Source organism: Lissotriton helveticus, chromosome 11 (assembly GCF_964261635.1).
Source record: "Lissotriton helveticus chromosome 11, aLisHel1.1, whole genome shotgun sequence".
NCBI lineage: Eukaryota > Metazoa > Chordata > Amphibia > Caudata > Salamandridae > Lissotriton > Lissotriton helveticus.
In genome coordinates this window covers 200,478,722-200,499,310 of record NC_136072.1, presented here as the reverse complement: position 1 = coordinate 200,499,310, position 20,589 = coordinate 200,478,722, and the positions used below count along the sequence as shown (strand labels likewise).

Genomic DNA, 20,589 nt, shown 5'->3' with positions numbered 1-20,589 from the left:
ACTCCGATTTGACTTTTGACAGCCAAATTCGTAAGGTAGCAGGCAAATGCTATGGGACCATGAAAACCCTACCAATGATCCTTGACCTCTTGCCATCAAATGCAAGGAAAACCATAGTTCACTCTGTGGTAACCTGGCAAATGGATTACAGCAACCTATTATACCTAGGGGCATCCAAAAAAGGGCTGTCCAAATTGCAAACGGTACAGAACGTGGCTGCCCGCCTGGTATTAAGCCTCCAGAGAAGAGCCTCTGCTAAGAAAGCTTTGGCCAAATTACATTTGCTACCAGTGGAAAAAAGAATTGTTTTCAAGGAAATGTGCTACTGCCACCGCATTCTATCAAGCAAAGGCCCACGGTACCTGCAACCACTGGTAACACAGTATACACCAGGCCAGTTTTTAAGATCACAAGGTAGGGCACTGGTGACAGTACCCAGAATTTTTAGAGCAAGAATAGACGCGCGTTCCTCTCGTAGCTAAGGCTTGGAACTATCTACCAATGGAACTAAGAACAGAACATGATAATTCTAGGTTTCGCAAACTACTGAAGACCTCGCTGTTCTCAACAACTCACCAAAATACAGCCATTAGGTCAGGTATGTAAATGTCGCCAATATCCTCTATGAAGAACCGTTTAGCGCGGGGACACACTGGTGGTGTAACTGTAATAAATGATGATGCAGAGTCCACTTGATAAGTTATGATCCTTTATTCAGGTTCCTTCCAGCTTAGACAGATAAGTTAAGATTGTAGGTTTATAGAGAGAAACCCCACCAGGAGCTGTTGGTAGCTCAGCCTCAAGTGACCAACTGCCACAACAGGGAATAGAAAGGTACAGTCAGCTAGAGAGACTCCTTGGCATTCTATGATGTCATTAGTATAATAGTATTGTCTAGCCAGAGAGGAATAGTGAAGATAGTATTTACTACATATCCTCTCTTTATGGAGTAATAGCAGAACAAAGGAATAATCAATAATAATACCTAATATGTTTCAAACAGCAAGGAAGTACACATTTAAGAATTACCAAAAGTAGTAGTGTACAACGAAAGATGACTTTAACATGAGGTACTATTATTTAAGAAAAGAACAAAAATTCATCATTAAGACATCAGCATTATGACATAATATGCCACATCCCCTCTCCTTAACAAAAGAGTGAGGTTTTGAAACAAAACTAAGACTACCCTTAACACAACTCTTGATGAAGATATGTCGACACCTAATGTATGACAAAAATACAACTCGAAATCTCACCTAAATGAAGCCCTGGCCAGTAGCCACAAGTAGGAAGACTCAGATAAAACACAGTGTACACACAATCTCTACCAATAACAGGAGACGTTGAACATCTCCTGAGACGGGTACGTTGCAGGACAGCATGGGCGTTGACTACCCAACAAAACCACAAAGCCTCCCCTGAATAGGGTACACCGCAGAGTAGACAAAATATCTCTGGGAAAAGGGATTAATACTTATGGAACATACTATGGGTGTTGACTACCCAAAAAGAACACTTAACCTCCCCTGAAAAGGGTACACCGCAGAGTAAACAAAATATCTCTGGGAAAAGGGGCATGGACTATCCATTTATACTTATAGAACATACTACGGGCATGGACTACCCATCAACATCCCCAAACAACCAACCATGGGCATGGACTACCACAGACACTAACGTCCCCAGACGAGGGTACAGCGCAGAGTAAAGACTATAACCCTGGGACAAGAGATGGGTATGGACTACCTACTAATACCAACATCCCCAGAAGAGAGTACAACCATTGGTATGGACTCACAAACACCAACATCCCCAGAAGAGGGTACAACCATGGGCATGGACACACCTTGTGAATTGGTATGGGCTTGGACTACCCACAATGACACTACACCCACTCTAATAATCGAAACAACACCAAACCCTACATGGAATTCACTATGATGTACTCTATAACTCTAGAAAAATGATTTCGGTAGAGTTAAAAGCTGTCAATCTGATCCCACATGCAAACGATAGGGCAAACACTGAAGAGACCATTAACAACACAAAAGATTATGCTGAAAACAATATGCAAGGTAAACACTTCAAAATAAAATAGTAAATAATGCCAGCTCCGGTGAGCGACCTCTCACCCGAGTTCCATGCACTCAGCTTCTTGTAGTCAGCGCTGAAACTTGCATAAAAAACGGAATGTTACCCAGTCTTCGAATGTCAGGCAGTCTTGTAACAAAAATATGTCAAAGATCAAATGGCTATACTCTTCTGTAGCCAGACAGCACAACGTTTCTCGAAACCACCATGCCGAGATTGTTAAGATGGACGAAATACAGCAAAGTAGTAAAGATGTTAGGCAAGTTGAAGTATTGTCAAAAAAAAACAACTAAAATGGCGGCACGCCTCTTAACGCTGCGCCGGGAGGTTCAAGGCACGTTGGTGCACTAACGTGTTGCCAGGCAGCTGGAAGGCAAGACGTCACAGCGAAGACGGAGGCATGACGAGACCGGTAAGATTATGACCGGTAAGAGCGTGTGTGTAGAAAGGCTCGTGACATTTTAAAAATGCGGCGGTTCGACTTCTCTTTAACCAAACTGCATTGAGAATCGAATAGAAGGTTAATAAAAATGTCCTCCACTCACAAGCAAAAATACTGTTCATAGTTGCGCCGAGTCTTCTTTCAACAAGCACTCTTTTGAGCAGCTCGCACTTGGTAGGAAAGCTAAACTGCCAAACTGCTCCGGAAAATTGAGGCTCTCCGTGTTCTCCGTGTCCACTGCAATGTGCAGAAACGCACAGGAAAGCCATAACAACCCTGTAACTTTACATAATGCTGCAATACACCTACCAGGAAAAGTCTCCACTTGTCTTGTCAGAGGTTTCTCGCAAAGTAGAGCCTCCGCAGAGCGTGCGAGAAGGTGGACACAGATGGTTCTTGTTAACCAGTGTTATAAATCACCCAGACAGTTCCTCTGAGAAAGGTTAGAAAAGTTCACCGCAATAAACTTCCTCACATACGCATTTACATAGCGCAGGCTGTGAAGAAAATCCCAAGTTGAAATGCACAGTCATCTTTTTTTTTTTTTTAAGTAACTTGCCAAAGTATAATTAGCCAGTTGCTGTCAACACTTAACGCTTCCCACACTGGATGAAGGTCAGACGAAATGGGTACACATTGCAGGCTTCAGGGAAGAGTGTTGCTGGTGAAACTTTTCCCCGATATGAACAGCATGTAGACAGGCTAATTAGTAACAAACGCTCCGGTTACAGGTTGTCCAGATACACGCAGACATAAACATAAAGACGTATGCCCAGGGTGTAGGCTGTCCAGGTGTGATAGGACACTGGTGGGGTGAGCTGGGCATCACCTTTTGTCATATGTTTAGTTTTCACAAAGTCTTTAATTCCTTACTTTAGTTTCTTTTCTTCAAGCAGCTTTCTTAGAGCACAGATAGGTTCATCCTCTTCAAAACGTCGCCAAGTTGTAATAAATGATGATGCAGAGTCCACTTGATAAGTTATGATCCTTTATTCAGGTTCCTTCCAGCTTAGACAGATAAGTTAAGATTGTAGGTTGATAGAGAGAAACCCCACCAGGAGCTCGCTGTTGGTAGCTCAGCCTCAAGTGACCAACTGCCACAACAGGGAATAGAAAGGTACAGTCAGCTAGAGAGACTCCTTGGCATTCTATGATGTCATTAGTATAATAGTATTGTCTAGCCAGAGAGGAACAGTGAAGATAGTATTTACTACAGTAACCATGTTCTCTACAAATGGCAAACTAAACTAAACTAAACTATTCCCAGTAGCAGAGTCAATAAATCATTTGGTCATAATGCTGAGAACAGGTAGCTCAGTGGGAGGATAAGGGGGTCCTGTCTGTACTTTAGATCTTGATGACTTCCAGATAGTGCCCAAGAGGAGCCAGTGCAGTACTAAAAATCCTTCTTGCAAATGATTTAGTAACAGCACTGTTTATATTAACGTAGTGACTGGAATAATGAAGCCTAGGAGAGGATGAGCCAATTTTGCAATGGAGGGTATAAAGCTAACAGTACCTTGAATAACTCGATATGACAGCACAGCCAGGTGGCCTTCCCAAGTTGCAGAACGGCTAGGTGACATGGCCCCCACTCCAGTCAGCAGGTTCAGCAATGGAGGCGTCAGATGTTATTAGCCTCGATCTGGCATTCCGCAACGTAACCCTTAGTCACACACAAGCGCTTTGGGGTGCTGGATAGTGAATAGTTTAATTTACTATTCCAACTCCAGTCCCCGTGGATAGTAGGGAAGGTGTCGGATAGTAAATTAAATCTATTCCCTATCCTAGAGCGCCCCCCCAGCGCACTGCGTTGTAATGGTTTACGTTGTAATGGTTGCGTCGTAAAGGCACTGCGTGGTAAAAGTTGCGTTGTAAAGGATGTTTCCCGATAAAAATACGTTACAAATAGCACTAGATAAAAGTTTAAAAAGTAGGTATTTCCAGATTGCATCGACTAGCAGCAGCTCGTTACATTAAAAAAGAGATATAAAGAGAATTAATTGCACAATTACAGTAGTGTTTTCAACAACCTTTGGCGCCTTTTCCACATTGAGAGAAGGAAGCGAGAAATGGCAAATACCACAACAGTTTTTGTTTCAGATCTTAAAATTCGATAAGAAGCAATACATTGAGTGAACCCCATATTTTTACAAAGTGGAATGATCCAATATTTTCTTAATGATCTGGACAGAAAAATGATACATGTATCACTGTCTGGGGGGACCATTACATGCTGGGCATGTATTTACAGTAGAATTTACCCAGTTCTTTGTAAAATCAAATAGAGGAAGGGTGCCCAGCCAAAATTGTATAAATAACTTCCTCGCCAGTGTGGGTTGGATTTCACCCATATAAGGTTCAAACCTGTATTGGCCTTTGAAACTCAAAAAATCTATTGTAAGTTGGCCAAAGGTGTTGTTTTCCTGCAGGGCCCTGAGCCCGTACAATCTATAGAAGTTCACCAGGTCAAGACAGGATTTCTGCGTGCAGTAAGCCTCTGGGCTAAACCAGAGGTCAGAATAACCAATATTGGCACAAAGATCTTTAATATATGCAAGCCAAGGAAATTTCCCTGTCCCAGTTAGCTCCAGGATCGAGCAAAGCTCAGACATATATGAGACTAGCTCAGGCGCCAGAAGGTCAGTGGGCGTACTCCCGCTTCTTCAGAAATGGGTCTAATACCCAGATCAAGATGGAGAGGAACAAGGGGGGTGCTTAGTGGAAGATTCAACAAATATCTCATAAACTTGTTCTCGGCTGAAGTCAAACCCTTCATAGGACAATGGCCCCAAAGCTCCGCCCCATATATTGCAGCACTTCTCACCTGCACTTTATATATCTCAGTAGCGGGGCCAGGGACCACAGTACTTAAGGACTTGGCAACTTTCATAACACCACCAGACAGCTGTACCAGCCTTAAAACCGCCTTTTCCATTTGAGGTCCCCAGGAAAAAGACTCAGAGAGAGTACCCCACGATAGTCAAAGAGTGACACCTTTTCTAACTGGATGCCATTAAGCGTAGGGTTGGGGCGAGATGATTTTACTGGATTAAACACCATAAACTTGGTCTTAGTTGCGTTTATTTCCAGGCCCCTGTTTAGGCAAAATGAGGCAAAGCTATCTAAAATTAGCTGTATCCCCATTGGGGACTTAAATAGGAACAGGGTGTAGTCCGCAAACAACAATGCGGGCACCTTCCTTTGATCTAGTTGCAGGGCATCACTGTTCGCGACCTGTCTTAGTTGGGAGACCAGGACATTGACATAAAGGCAGAATAGCGTGGGGGCTAGAACACAGCCCTGCCTTACCCCCCTGTCCACCGGAAAACGTGGTGTCAGTTCCCCTGATTTCCCAGATCTAGCCTGGGCAAAATTCCCAGTATGTAGGCGGATAATCATATCTAATAGGTCTGAGGGTATTCAAACTTCATCAAGAAATGCCCACAACTTTGCTCTGGGTACCATATCAACGGATGATTTTAAGTCGACAAATATCAAACAGAGGCTGCCACCCTCAATTGATACTGTCTTCCAATAAAGGAGTTGGAGCCTAAGAAGTTGATCAATGGTCGATACATTTTTCCTAAAACCAGCCAGGTAATCACTCAGTATGTCATGATCTTGCATCCACATATGTAGACGATCGAGCAAAATTCTCGAAAACAACTTCTGGGTGGCATCTATCAGGCTGATTGGCCTATAGTTTATGGGCAGTAGGGGGGAGCCCTTTTTATATATTGGGAGTATTTCCGCTCCAAGCCATGTATCTGGGAATTTCATCCCCCGCACTATAGCATTAAATACTATCCAAAGGTAGGGGCCCCAGATCATTGGTTCTTCCCTGAAAAGATCTCCAGGGATCTTGTCCAATCCTGGGGCTTTACCAAGGGAGAGTGACTTAATTGCAGCTTGAACTTCTGCTAAGGTAATTGCCTCTAGAGGAGGCAGAGATGCAGAAGATTGATTGATTTCCACAGGTGCCTATGGCATATCCATATCCATATCCATACTAATATTATAAAGAGAGAGCCCAAACCTTTGAGGCGGGTAATCTCAGTAACCACAGCACCAATCACAACACCCAATACAGCGTTGGAAAGGGCAGTTGCAGCAGAAGGACATAGGCTATGCAGACGGCCACCATATACAATTTTTTTTAATTGTTTTTATTAACTTTTCAAGAAACAATGGTGTTAATCACAATCATACAGTGTAAGACATACAATTGTACCGTAGGACACCATATACATTTAAAAGGTAAAAGAACCGTGCCAGCAAAGTAGTCCCTTGTGGGTGTGCCTGCGTTGTGCTGTGGGCGTGGGCTCGAGGCGTGAATAACACTGGGGGCGTGTGGTACGGCCATCACATCATGGGTTGTGGGCGTGTGCTGGGGGCGTGACAAACGCTGGGGGCATGACAAATGCTGGGGGCGTGTGTCCGCCCTTCATGCCATGTGAGTCGTACATACAAGCGCCAATTACGTTGCTGCGCAGCATCAAGGGGCATGCTGGGGGTGTGACACGCTGGGGGCGTGCGAAACGCTGGGGGCATGAGTCCGGCCTTCATGCCATGTGAACGCAATTGCGCCGCATCAAGAGGCACGCTGGGGGCATGAGAAACGCTGGGGGCGTGTGCTACGTTCCGCCCTATATGCCATGTGGGTCGTACATTAATCAGAAGATCGTCTACTGTGGCCGTGTGCTGGGGGCATGACAAACGCGTTCATCTGGAGGCCTGGTAAGTAACATTACTGCAGCCTCTCCTGCGCGCTGTTACTGAACTCTCTCATTCAACGAAATTAGACGCGCCTGCTACCATCAACCAGGGCTCTAGCCGGGCTCAGGCGGCGGATCAGTACACTAATTACACGCGCCTGATAACATCAACCAGGGCTGCAGCTGGGCCTCAAGCGGGGGAACACGCGCCTGCTAACATCAAACAGGCCTGCATCTGGGCCTCAAGCGGGGGAACACGCAAATGAGCGTGTCTGCGGGGACAATTACTGCAGCCTCTCCTACTCACTGTCACTGAACTCTCTCATTAAACGGATTTACCCGCGGCTAATAACTCTCTCATTCAACGACATTACACGCGCCTGCTAACATCAACGAGGGCTGTAGCCGGGCTCAGGCGGCGGATCACTACACCAATTACACGCGCCTGCTAACATCAACCAGGGCTGCAGCTGGCCCTTCTCCTTCCCTATTCTAATGAAACAAAAAATATTGTCTACCGCGAGATATTAAAATAAATTGCCCTTGCCAAATACACACATTACACACATTCTATTTCATACCCGGACAATGTCGGGATGGGCTGCTAGTCACTAGCATAAAGGGATTTAAAATGCACTTCCCCGGCTTGAGCAGAAATATTCGGTTCCACCGGAGACCCATCAGCAAAATTATGAAGGTTGGAGACTAAGTACCAGAAGCCCTTCATATCCCTATTGTGTAGGGCTGTTCTAATATCTTCATATCTATCACACTCCCAATTTTGTTTGGCTTGCTTGATAGTAGCATTATACAGATGCCTTTTTATTTTTATTTGTGGTCTATTCTCAATCCGAATTGCCTCAATAAGGCACCCTTGGCCGTCCGACAGGATTTATTGTACCGAGAGAGCTTGTGGGTCCTATTCACAGGGGGCTTAGAGAGAGGGTTGAAAAATTTGTTAAGATCCACCGTTAATTCGGCGTGGATTATTTCAACCATGTTCGTATCCCAGGTGGTAGGAAATCGATTTGCCTCTTCCACGGCCTTTTCAAGAAAAGGGATGAATAAAATGTATAGGGCTGCCAGTTTTTCCAGGACTAACCTAACCGAATCCCACTTTATCCTTCTTTTGTTATTGACCAGGGCTAGGTTAGTACAAGCATTATGGAGGCTCATCTTTGAGATTTGTATGTTGGGGGTCCGGAGTTCTAGGACTAAAGCATTATGATCGCTGTTGTGTCTCGAAAGAACCATAAAATCAACTACTCACAGCCAGGCACTGGTTTCCACCAAAATAAAGTCCAGAAGGGAAAACTGTACGGATCTATTAAAGGTGGCCTTCCCTGGTTGGTCGGACTTGGTGTGGCCATTACATGCCCTTAGAGAGTGCAATAGCATGGCCTTGTTTATCTGTATCACCAATGGAGACCACGCCTTCACCTGCTTAATCTGTGGGTCGGGAATTAACCAAAATCTGTCCTCATCACTAGGAGCTGTGTCTAAGGGGTTAACAAGGGGCTCACATTGGCATCTAAAATCGCCCCCTATCACCTTCTTTGCATCCTTAGGTAAGGCTTGTAGGATTACAGACAGATCATCAATTACAGAAGATTCCTTCGAGACAGTCACAGGGTGTGAATACAGGTTATTAACCACGATTTTAAGATTAGAAAAAAAAGTTAACTTAACACCCTGGATATCATCTGATAAGGTGATCACTTCCTCCATCTGGCAATCCAGATGGGTTGCAACCCAGAGAGACAGACCTCCTGAGGCTCTTCCCCTATTGCTTCTGTGCGCGGGTACATTGTACGTGGCATAACCCTGACTCACAATGTCATCTATTGCCCAGGTTTCCTGGAACAGGCAGAGATCAAATTGGGATATAAGCTTTACCCAATCGGGATTCTGTAACTTATTTTTGATACCTGCCACGTTCCAGGATAGTACCTTTAAATTCAGGCCCCTGGAAGAACAATCACTAGAATTACTAAAGAGCTGGCTTCTGGTGGACTGGGTTAACCCCTGATTATTTACCAAAAGTGGGCCTACTTCTGCCGTTGGTGCAGGGGTAATAACTGATGGAAGGAGAGGATTTATAATGCGTTCTATTATTCTGCATAAGGTAGAGGCAGTGGTCTCCATAGGGGGTGGATCCTTTATCTTCGAAATTGGGTGAGAAGACGAACTGGCCAGTCAATCACATTCCTCCAGAGTCGAAAGAACTTCAAATCTATTCTGTGTTAGCACTGAGCCATTGCCCAGGGGATGCTTCCTATTCTCTTCACTAGATAGGTTGTGGACAGGCTTGGCCCTATTCAGTCTGTACTTCTTAGGAAAGTGTCTATTATAAAAGTAGTCTAAGGTTAAGGGGACTATCTCATAGCTCCTACGTTGGGGGAGGGGGGGTTAGAAGTTTGCTAGCAATATAGGTAGAGTTTTGATGTTCAAAAAATTTACAATGACACAGTCCCTTTTAAAACGTTTTTCCTGGCTGCCCACCCATTCCACCCTCCTTGCCATGATTAGTTCATTTGCCAAAAATGGACAGGTCCTTTCAGTAGCACTTATATTGGGAGAAATCCAGTGCAGGCATTTGTCAATAAGATCGATAGTAGACTCCATTTGATCAGGTCGGAGCCGAGGAACATTAGCCAGGACCAAAGCCAAGGGAGCAGCAGCAGGCGGAAGATGTAAACTTGGTCGGGTTAAGATATTATCAGTTATAGACATTAAGGGTCTTATTGTTTCCGGCTGTATGCACCCTCCATGACCCGAAGTACATGGCAGTACTGCTTTGTTCGAAGGTTCCCTTACGAAAGAACTGGGGCTATGTAGCAGAGGAGCTGCCATTACTGGGTGGAAAGGTGGTGGTGGTTTAGAAGTTGCAATCGTTGCTGGAACAGACACAGACTGCAAAGATTGAGTAGTTTCAACACTCACAGCTGGTTGAACTACCTGTAACAGAGCAGGGCTTACATGGAATTCCGAGCTAGAACCCTGGGCAGGAGCAAAACAAAGCTGTGACTTGAGCTCATTCAGTTTGGTTTCAATATGTGATAATTTGTCTATAATTGGCAGCATAATGGAATCCATTTTTAGCAGTAGATCGTCCCAGACTGAGGCATGATCAATAACTGGAGGGACTGGGAGAGTAGAGGAAGCAAATGTTAACGTTGACTGACATAACTTAGAGGCCTTGGAGCCCTTTTTTTTATTTTTGGGACCCTTTGATTTAACAGGACACCCAGATTTCACTTGTTTAGGTTTAGGGGCCACAGCAACGTTCTTGGCTCTAGTACGCCTTGGCTTAGGTGAAGGAGGATGTTCTTCAGGAGATACTTGCACACCAGATTGTAAAAAACTGCAGTTCTGTCCTAACTCTGTGGGGGGACATTGAGTGGAAGGGCTAGATTCATTTTCAACAAAGACTCGAGGAATACCGGGAGGCTCATTAATAAGGTTTGGGGAAGAAACCGGAGCTAAGGGAAGTGAAAGTCTACCAGGAAGGCCCCCAGGTTCCAATGAAAGCCGTTGCTTGGTCATTTCAATTTCATGGGCAAAAATGTTAGTAGCCCTGGTCAGAAAAGAATCAAGAGTAGCCCCTACACCCATGCCTCCTAGCTCCTTAAGACCTCTCCTTTTAGCCATTGCCAGGGGGTAATAACTGTCACAATTAAGTACCTTATTCTGCAGCAGGCGAAAGAGAGTGGGCCCAGCACGGCCTCCTCTGGGCGATGACCGGCGCGGATGGGCCCGCCCTTGGCCCGGGCAGCAGGAGCCCGACAGTCCTTTTGAGCGCCTCCTTGCGCTCTATAGCAGCGGCAGTAGCGTGCGCGCCGCAGGGGATGCAGGAGGCGTAGTACACCTCTCTCCTGGCGTCCGACCTCCCAGGAATGGCGCCAGTGACTCTCGGCAGTGGCGGCTCCTCACACTATCCCCCAAGAATGATGTTGGTGACTCTCGGCGGTGGCGGCTCCACAATCAATGCCCCAGGTAAGGATTGCAGCATTACAACGAATAGTCAGTTCTTTGTCTGAAAATCTGTTAGATTCACCTGCTAGATTCACCTGCTCACTGCCTTCCTCAACCAGAAAACACACAAATTCAAGGTTACATAGCAAATATTGACAAATTTATAGTGATTTTGCTTGTGTAACAAATACTGGAATGATTCTTGCTGGGGTATTTTTCCACAGTGGCTTGTGACTCCAGACCACGTTTACACGCCGACCACCGTGAGCGAGTGAGCAGAGAGGACGCCGAATCTTTGCCTCACCCTGCCTCTCCCGGGCTGCAGCTCCCGCCGGTCTCTCGTTGGTCTCCCGCTGGCCCCAGTCCCTGCTCGCAGACCCGCTGGTCTATTGCCTTTGCTTCTGCCTTTGCCGGCGGTGGGCAGTAGCGAGCTGCTCTTGTGGGCTGGTGCGGCCGCGGCTGAGTCTCAACCCTCCGTGGCGCACCTGAGCCTGACTTCCAGAAGCGAGACCCTGTCAAATTTTCGTTAAAACCCAATGAAGATGCTTCCACACATACAACAATACCTCCTTCATACCTGAAAATGTAGATGGAATAAATCCCCTTATCACTGATTTATTAGATGAATGTGTGTTAGTTCCAGATATTAGCACTCGAAGTCTGATGAATAAGACGCCTAGTAATGATTTCTACCACATTGTACATGAGCAGAGAACTATTATTTCTGAGGTATTTACCCCATTTTCCTCTTGTTACAAGTGCTGCTACTACACTTTCTTATATTCCACCTACAGCAACCTGTTTCACTGTTGATGATTTATTTTCTTCCTTTTGTCTGTTCAAATTCCCCTTGAAATTCAATTATTTTTTGCATTCTTAGTCAGTGGGGCACAAATAATGTGGATGAGCCTTCCCAAAGCCTAAACTGAATGACAATCATATATTTCCGCAAGTTAAGAAAGGCACCTAGGCCATTCTTTATGGCTCTACCCTTACTCAATATGCAGATGTTCTCTTAGGTGCTTCAGATTCCATGGGGAAATGCAAGTGAAATTCCTTTCATCTGTTCAAAGACCCAGCTAAGACTTGGTCAGTGTTCATTTCTTCTAAATGTGATGTCTTTTTCACTTATTTGACACTCTAAAAGAACACTCACTAAAGAAATGCCTCTAGTTGACTGCACGTCAAAACACTGGATACAGAAAAATCATCTGGCATAAATATTGTGTCCTAAATATACTTTACAAAATATATTTAAGACAGGATATCGATATTAGATGATATCTGACAACAATATCTGGTACCACAGCCTCTAGTTTAAACTAAGTTCAGAACAATGTACATGCATGAGCTGCATACAGTATGCATACCTAGGACTCACCTGCATGTCTATATTAAGGGCCTGAATTAGACTTTGATGGACACATTTCTCCTTTACAAGCATGGCAGATATCTCCCCCACCTTATTACAAGTGCATTATATCCTATAGCACTTGTAATAAGGCTGACAGGATATGTCACTTTTGTGAGGAAGTAGCCAACCACCAAACTCTTAATCAGGCCCCAAGTGTGTATCACAATTTGTGCACCCTTTAACGCACATATTTGCTTTTCGATGTGTAATTCTGTAAAAACCTTTTGAATTGGCAATCCAATTCTGCAATATTGGCTTGGCAAAAAGATTGCCCTGATGAAAACAATGCAGAATCGTATCCTTTCAGAGAGTTTCACAGAAATGTCATCTTGCACATGTATCTGCAAGCTGTGATCAAAAAACCTTGTAAGCATTCGCAGTCAAACATCTGTCACCGATACACATTCCCACCAGAAAGAATCTATTTTCTAGATGATGGAAAACAGCTAAAGGCACCATTTTTGAATGCTTACCAGGACGTTTCAAACCAGCCACCATATGCAGCTACTTCTATGCCTTAAGTTGATAATGCAAACTAGTAAGAGCTGTATTATAATGGATACCTTGCGCTACATTTACAGATTGATTTACATTTTTTGACTACTGTCCTGTAAAACATCATTGTTAGAAATGAGATTCCTGGTTGTCTGAGGTATGCACCCATATGATAACCTGTACTCACCCTCCAGCAGCGTGGCACAGAGCAGCCAGGCTTATCTACAAAGGCAATGTGTAAAGTATTTGTGCAACACACACAAAATGTAACACAATGAATACACCACAAAAATACTCCAGACAGGGTTGAAAAATAAAAATATAGATTATACTTTAATGAATAAAACAAGACCAAAATGACAAAAGTCCAATAAGTAAAACCAGAGTTATAAACTTTCAAAGAATAAACTAAACAGTGCTTAGAAGTCAATAGCGCTAAAAGGTTACTTTAGGTAGCACTAGACTGGGGTAAATCCAAAGTTTAGGCTGACCATGATGGAGCGTGAGTTGGATACAGTTCCAAACAGTTTCCACTGAAATTTTACCTTCTCAAGCTGAGCAAAGTGCCTCGTTCACAGGGAGCCTGTCACCGGGAGCAAGTAGAAGGTCATTAGCGATGATCCTGCGGGTGCAAAGAGTCAGTCAGGCATTGCGGACGGCAGACAGGTCCTTGATGTCTCGGACGGAGGTGCTTGCTGTGCGAGGACATAATGCTGTGGTTGCTCGATCCTTCAAGCAAGCCACGCCATCCCAGTGCAAACAGGCCCGTTAGTGGTCGCAAGGAGCCAAAAAGTTTGATTTCAGAGGCCCGGGAGTTGTAGGTGATGAAAGCAGCTGCAAAACCCACTTCTGAGGCCCAGAGATTGTAGGGGGCACCTCAGGCAAGGGTAGGAATCATAGAATGCAGAGCCCAGCCGCACCAGCAGAATTGTTGGAAGTCTTTTGTGTCCCTGAGACTTCAGCAAACAGGAGGCAAGTCAGCAATCCTTGGAAATCACTTGTAGGGAAGGCCGAGTCCAGCTCTCCTTTCAGCAGAGCCAGGGATAAGCAGGGCAACAAGAAGAATAGCTGTCCTTCCAGAAAAGATGTACAGTTGAGTCCTTAAAGTAGCTCAGCAGTTCTTCTGACAGAGGTTCAGTTCAAGATCCATAAGTGTCTGATTTTAGGGGTCAGAGACACAGTACTTATACCCAAAAGTGCCTTGATGTAGGGGTGGCTGCAAAAGAGCACTCTAAAGTGTACAAGGATCCCTTCAAACCCAGTCCTCTCTGCCAGGCTAATCCTGGGAAGTAAATCAGTGCTGTGAATGAGGACAGTATGCAGCCTATTCTGATACAAGTGTGCGCCACCTCTCCCCCTTCTTACCCAAGAAGGCTATCAGAATTCAGATTAATGCAGACGATTCCACTGTCACACCCACACCTGTGTTTGTAGCTGTCTAAAGGGAATGTACAAAGTCTAGCTGTTACCCAGCCCAGTCATGTATTGGAGACAGGTTGTCGGGCACAAAGACCAGTAAGTACAGTGAAATATCCACTTTCTAAAAGTGGCATTTCTAAAACAGTATTGTTAAATCCAACTTCACCAGTAAAGATGATTTATCATTACCATTCCCAACATATCAAACATGAAAAAGCTCTTACTCTCTGATCAGGGCTTACAGATTAAAAGTATATTAAGGAATTCCCAATGCTGGCCTATGGGAGGGGCAGACCTCGCAGTAGTGTAAGACGGAATTGGCTGTTTGTCACTACGGGGATATGCAAAAAATAAAGATACACGTCCTACCTTTTACTTACAAAAGCATCCTGCCCTTAGGGTTACTTAGGGCCTACCTTAGGGGTGACTTAAATGTAATAAAACTGGAGTTTAAGGTTTGGCAACAAGTTTTAAATGCCAAATGAGGTTGGAATGAAGTGCACACAAAGGCACTGAAGTAGCAGGCCTGCCAGGTTTGAAAGGCTACTTCTATGGATGGCACAATCAGTCCTGCAGTCCACTAGTAGCATTTGAAGTACAGGCCCTGGGTTTATAATGTATCACTTTACATGGGACTTACCAGTACAACAAATATTCCAATCAGATATACCCCAATGCCATCCTGTTCAGGGGAGAAGCACATGCACTTTAGCACTACTTAGCAGTGGTAAAGTGCTCAGAGTCTTAAGGCCAACACAAATAATTGGCAGAAATAGGAGGCAAAAGGCAAAAAGCTGGGGGAAAGAACACCCTAAGGGTGCCAGGTCTAACAATAAATTAGTTGCAGTTGCCAGAATTGTTAGCATTATTATTAAAAATTCTCAAACGCCCACTAGAGGATATTAAAGAATAGCTCATCCAAGAATTGGGAGAGTCCCCCTAGGTACAATCAGAGTCCTATATAGGCTTGTTATGTTTTACAAGTTCCAAATAAAAAATGCTGCGTAATCAATTGAATAATTCAGGTGTATTGACATGAATTTAAACTTTTAAACCATGATAATTCAAATGAAACATGTTGACAGAAGTTGTCTGTTGTCTATACGTGACAAATAATGTTGCTTGATTTAAATGTTCCAATGCATTTCAGGCGGATTGCCCTACATCAGGAAACAACGCTGGTGTTTGAAGAAAACATAAAATACAATAGGGAAACCAATTCTACTGGCATGCTGCAATTAGGTTTATGAAAGAATTACGTGCGTAGGTAAAAGAAGCATGATGGTGAAAAGAACGCGGTTGTGAAAAAACACGTTTAGCAAAACTCAAAGGAGCAGAAGGCTCTGGTTGTGTTGTCCGTGGGAATTAAACACGAAGTGAGGACGGTGCGGTTAAGGCAAACGGTGAGGGCAGGGTGATCACAACCTTCTCCAAATTGAGAGTGGTAAACGGGTAACAGAATGGGCATGTGAGCACACGGAGTCGCTCCTATGCACATAGACAATAGAAAGTGAATGTGCTGAATTGAAGCAAACCAGCGTGAGTGCGTGTGTTTTTTTCATGCTCAGTGAAATTACTACGAAACCGTTAACTGACAACCGAGTCGGAACAGTGGTAGAAAAAGGAAGAATAAACCATGGTTAGATACCATGCGAACAGGCGCAAGTGTATGTTACTCCGGTAGTAAAGTTAACTGGAGGTGCTAGGTGCCGAGATATTACTGGGTGGTGACAAAAGTTAGAAAACTAATTAATGTGTAAATATTTGGGTAAATACCCAATGGAGTACTTACAGATATATGTTAGCAAGGTATGCTTCACAATGGTATCGGGTGTCTTTAGTGAAAGTGACAAGCGCGAGGGCTGTGATTCAAAGGTATAACCCATATGACCTCCGAGTGAAACGAAAGTAAAAGAAGGACTCATGCAGGCAAATAAAATATAGCAGCCATCTTATAATGGGTTAGTGGATGTGCTGCAGTAAATAAAAGATAGAGTCAGCCATTGGAAAAGGCAATGAATATACAATATTAATGAAAAAGAATAAAGAAACTAAGAACAGATGAATAAGAAATGCGAATGTAGATGATGTATGAGGAATATCAGACAAAAAGGTTATAGTATGAATTTGAAGGAAAAAAATTATAAACTGAAACAGTATAAATCAAAATTAGAAACAGAGATAAAATGTAATAAAATAAAAGTAAAACGAGGACAGAAAAATTAAGAGGTGTCAGAGAAAGTGGACAAAAAATGAGAAATACACAGTTAAGAATTGCACCGTGTTGTGAGAATTGAATTAAAACGAAATGGTGCTGTACAAAAAAAATGCCTCACAAAAAATTTGCAAGGACCAGGCAAAATGTTTAACTGTCCCAATTGATCAACGATTACAGGTAGCATAGAAATTCCATTTGATCGTTCATCCCACAGGGTTTCAAGGCATCGAGATGTTTAATCCAGAAGTTCTCTCCTTGTAGTAGATAGTTGTTACTATCACTTCCCTCCATTTTGGTTATACCGTTAAGCACCAAAAATTTCTGTTGACTTATATTGTGGTGGTGTTCAATGAAGTGACAAGTAACAACAGATTTCATATTATTTTGTCCGGATATTCCTTTTGTGTTCATTTATCCTTGTTTTTATTTTTTGCTAGTTTTTCCCCATGTATATTTTGCCACAGGGGCATTTCAAGAGATAAATAACATTCATTGTGTCACAGTTAGCTGTGACTCTTACCTTGATGTTTGTACCTTTTCGAGGATGTATGATGTTGTTACAATTGTTGCAATTGTGACATGGTTTTGTCCCTTTGTGTTTTAGTGGTTTGTTCATCCTTGGGTTCTTCAAGATTTCACTGGGGTTTTTGCCTCTTGTAAAAGCGAATATCAGAGTATCAGAAAACAATTGGTTGAAATCAGGTTCCAGACTTAAAATGGACCAGTGTTGTTTGATAATTTGTTTGAATGCACTGCTCATAGTGGAGAATTTAGATACAATGACCATGCAGGTTTGAGGTTTTTTGGTCTTGTTCAGAAGTAATTCCTTGCGGGTTCTATGTTGGCAGGGGAGTTTAGCTTGGTCCAGAACGGACTTTGGGTAGCCACATTATGTAAACCTCTGTGTCATGTCTTCAATCCGTGCTGATGCTGTTTGGGAATCAGATACTATTCTTTTGACTCTGAGTAATTGTGAAAATGGCAAATGGCATTTGAGTTATGGTTGATGGAAGCTGTTGTAGTGTAGTGTATTGTTCCAATACATTTTCTTCCTGAAAATGTTAGTTTCCAAACCATGTTGAGTTTTAATGATTTCTATGTCTAAGAAGGTGATGAAGTGTTCTTGTATCTCAAACGTGAATTAGATTCTTTCATTGATGAGATTGAGTTCACTCAAAGCATTAGTCAAAGCTACTTGTGATCCATTCCATAAAATGAAAATGTCATCTATGTATCGCAGGAAAAGTTTGCAATGTGTCTTCCAAGTGGGCTCAAATAAGATGTTGTCTTCTTCGAATTTACTCATGAAAAGATTAGCGTATACTGGTTCTGCGTAATTGCACATATAAGTGCCCGTTTTGTTTTTAATCCCTATACTGCAGCACATCCACTAACCCATTCTAAGATGGCCGCTATATTTTTTTCGCCTGCATGAGTTTTTCCTTTACTTTTGTTTCACTCAGAAGTCACATGGGTTATACCTTTTAATCACAGCCCTCGCGTTTGTCACTTTCACTGAAGACACCCAATATCGTTGTGAAGCATATCTTGCTAACACATATCTCTAAATACTCCATTGGGTATATACCCACATATTTACACATCGATTTTAATTCAGAATTTTTTCACCACCCAGTAATATCTCAGCACCTAGCACCTCCAGTTAACTTCACTACCGGAGTAATGTACACTTGCGCCTGTTCGCATGGTATCTCTCTATGCTTGATTCTTCCTTTTTTCTACCACCTTTCCGACTCGGTTGTCAGTTAACAGTTTTATAGTAATTTCACTGAGCATGAAAAACACACGCACTCACTCTGATTTACTTTAATTCAGCACATTCGCGTTCTATTGTCTACGTGCATAGGAGTGTCACTGTGTGCTCACATGCCCGTTCTGTTACCCGTTTACCACTCTCAATTTGGAGAACGATGCGATCACCCTGCCCTCACCTTTTGCCTTAAAAGTGCCGTCCTCACTTCTTGTTTAATTCCTGCAGACGAAGCAACTGGAGCCTTCTGCTCCTTTGAGTTTTGCTAATCTCGTTTTTTCACAACAGTGTTTTTTTCACCATCACATTTCTTTTACCCACACACGTAATTCTTTCATAAACCTAATTGTAGCATGCCAGTAGAATTTGTGTCCTTATTGTATTTTATGTTTTCTTCAAACCACAGTGTTGTTCCCTGATGAAGAGCAATCCGCCCGAAATGCATTGAACATCTAACTCAAGCAAGATTATTTGTCATGAAAAGGCAACAGGCAATTTCTATCAACATTTGTTTAGTTTGAACTATCATGAATTGAAAGCTTAAATTCATGTCAATACACCTGAATTATTCAATTGATTACACAGCATTTTTTTATTTGGAAGTTGTTGAACATAACAACCCTATATAGGGCTCTGATTGTGCCTAGGGGGACTCACCCAATACTTGCATGAGCTATTCTTTGATTCCTAGACCCTGCGCTTCAGACCGGACAGCGTTACCCCGGGAGCACATCTTAACAATTTACCTGATTCAACCTTTTGTTACACTAAACGAGGTTGTGCGCGTACATTCTCTTTTGATATTTCACCACAGGATATTCAAACATATGATTCAATAGAGCTTTAAAGGAAATCAGGATAACAATAAACGTTGATAATATTAAGTGCCGGAGATTTTGGAAGTTAAAGTGTGGAGTAAATGGTTGGATTTCAGGGTTTTGGAATGCATGTTAAAAAGTAAAGGATGGAGTGAGCTTTACTGATCCAATCACTTTGGGTATATGTACACTGAGATAATTCCTGCACTTCCATAATTAGGAATATGAAACAAGATGGTTGCCTCAGCCAATACTGACAGCAAAGTTGCATTTGATTTTGCAGTTTTTAGTTGTTTTTGAGTACATGTCTGCATTGTTCTCTGAATGGCCTTACCTGCAAAATGCAACTCATGATGTCTGATGCAATTTTCGCATGTGGGGATCTTCATCTTTCCCTGCAGGCTTCAGGTTGTGTTCTAGGCAGGATTCCCAAAGAGCAACAAGGGCTTCCCCGTGTTTTTCAATTGATTCTGTCTCTCGGATAGCAGTTGTGATTCGAGTTATACATATTTCTACCACCGCCTGGTCGTTGTCATTGGTTTGGTAATCCTGTGTTTGACAGAGAAAAATAGCAAATTTCAGATAATATAATTCAATAGTTTTTAATGAGATTTGACGCTACTGATGCACTTTTTAGCTTTAAAGGGGCATCTGGTGAATGTTGTCACTACAGAACTAAAAACATAAGACAACATCATCAAATACATTTTCATTGGATGATTATCTTCCAGATTTGGCATTTCTCCATAACCAGCCACCTCTTGATCAACTCAGTTAGTAAATTAACTAGAAAGGTGAACATAGGAGAGAATACCACAGGAAAAATACAGAAAAAGTAACCAGTGAGTTTCAAGACAAGAATGTTCAGCAAACTCTTGTAAAATTCACTAAACTACAGCCCTTCCGGATCAATATCTACTCTCTATTTACTTAGAGAACCCTTTAGGATCAATATTCTCCCTTCCTAATTTCTTGAATTCTTCAATAGCAAAGATGTCGGTTGAGGTCATATAGTTGCACGAAAGAACGCCAATAGATGTTCTGGGTATTTTGGGGATGAGTCAGTTGGATTTGGTGAAAATATAAAAAGGTCTTGCTCTCAAAACTATTTACGTCAAGGTTTTATGATGACTCTTCATGTCTGGCATAATAAAGTCCATTTAGACATGTCTTCCAGCGACATAAGCAGCTTGTTGGGTAAATGAAACATGCATCTCTATCCGTG

The 20,589-nt window shown here is 42.9% G+C and overlaps 1 protein-coding gene across 1 annotated transcript in view; it reads right to left on the bottom strand.

Annotated features, from left to right (window-relative positions):
* Positions 1-20,589, bottom strand: part of VEPH1 (ventricular zone expressed PH domain containing 1) — a 1,476,213-nt gene that overhangs the window by 1,384,092 nt on the left and 71,532 nt on the right. The window contains 2 exon segments of the mRNA XM_078667132.1: positions 19,699-19,745; positions 19,748-19,913. Coding sequence (XP_078523258.1) covers positions 19,699-19,745; positions 19,748-19,913 — 213 coding nt within the window.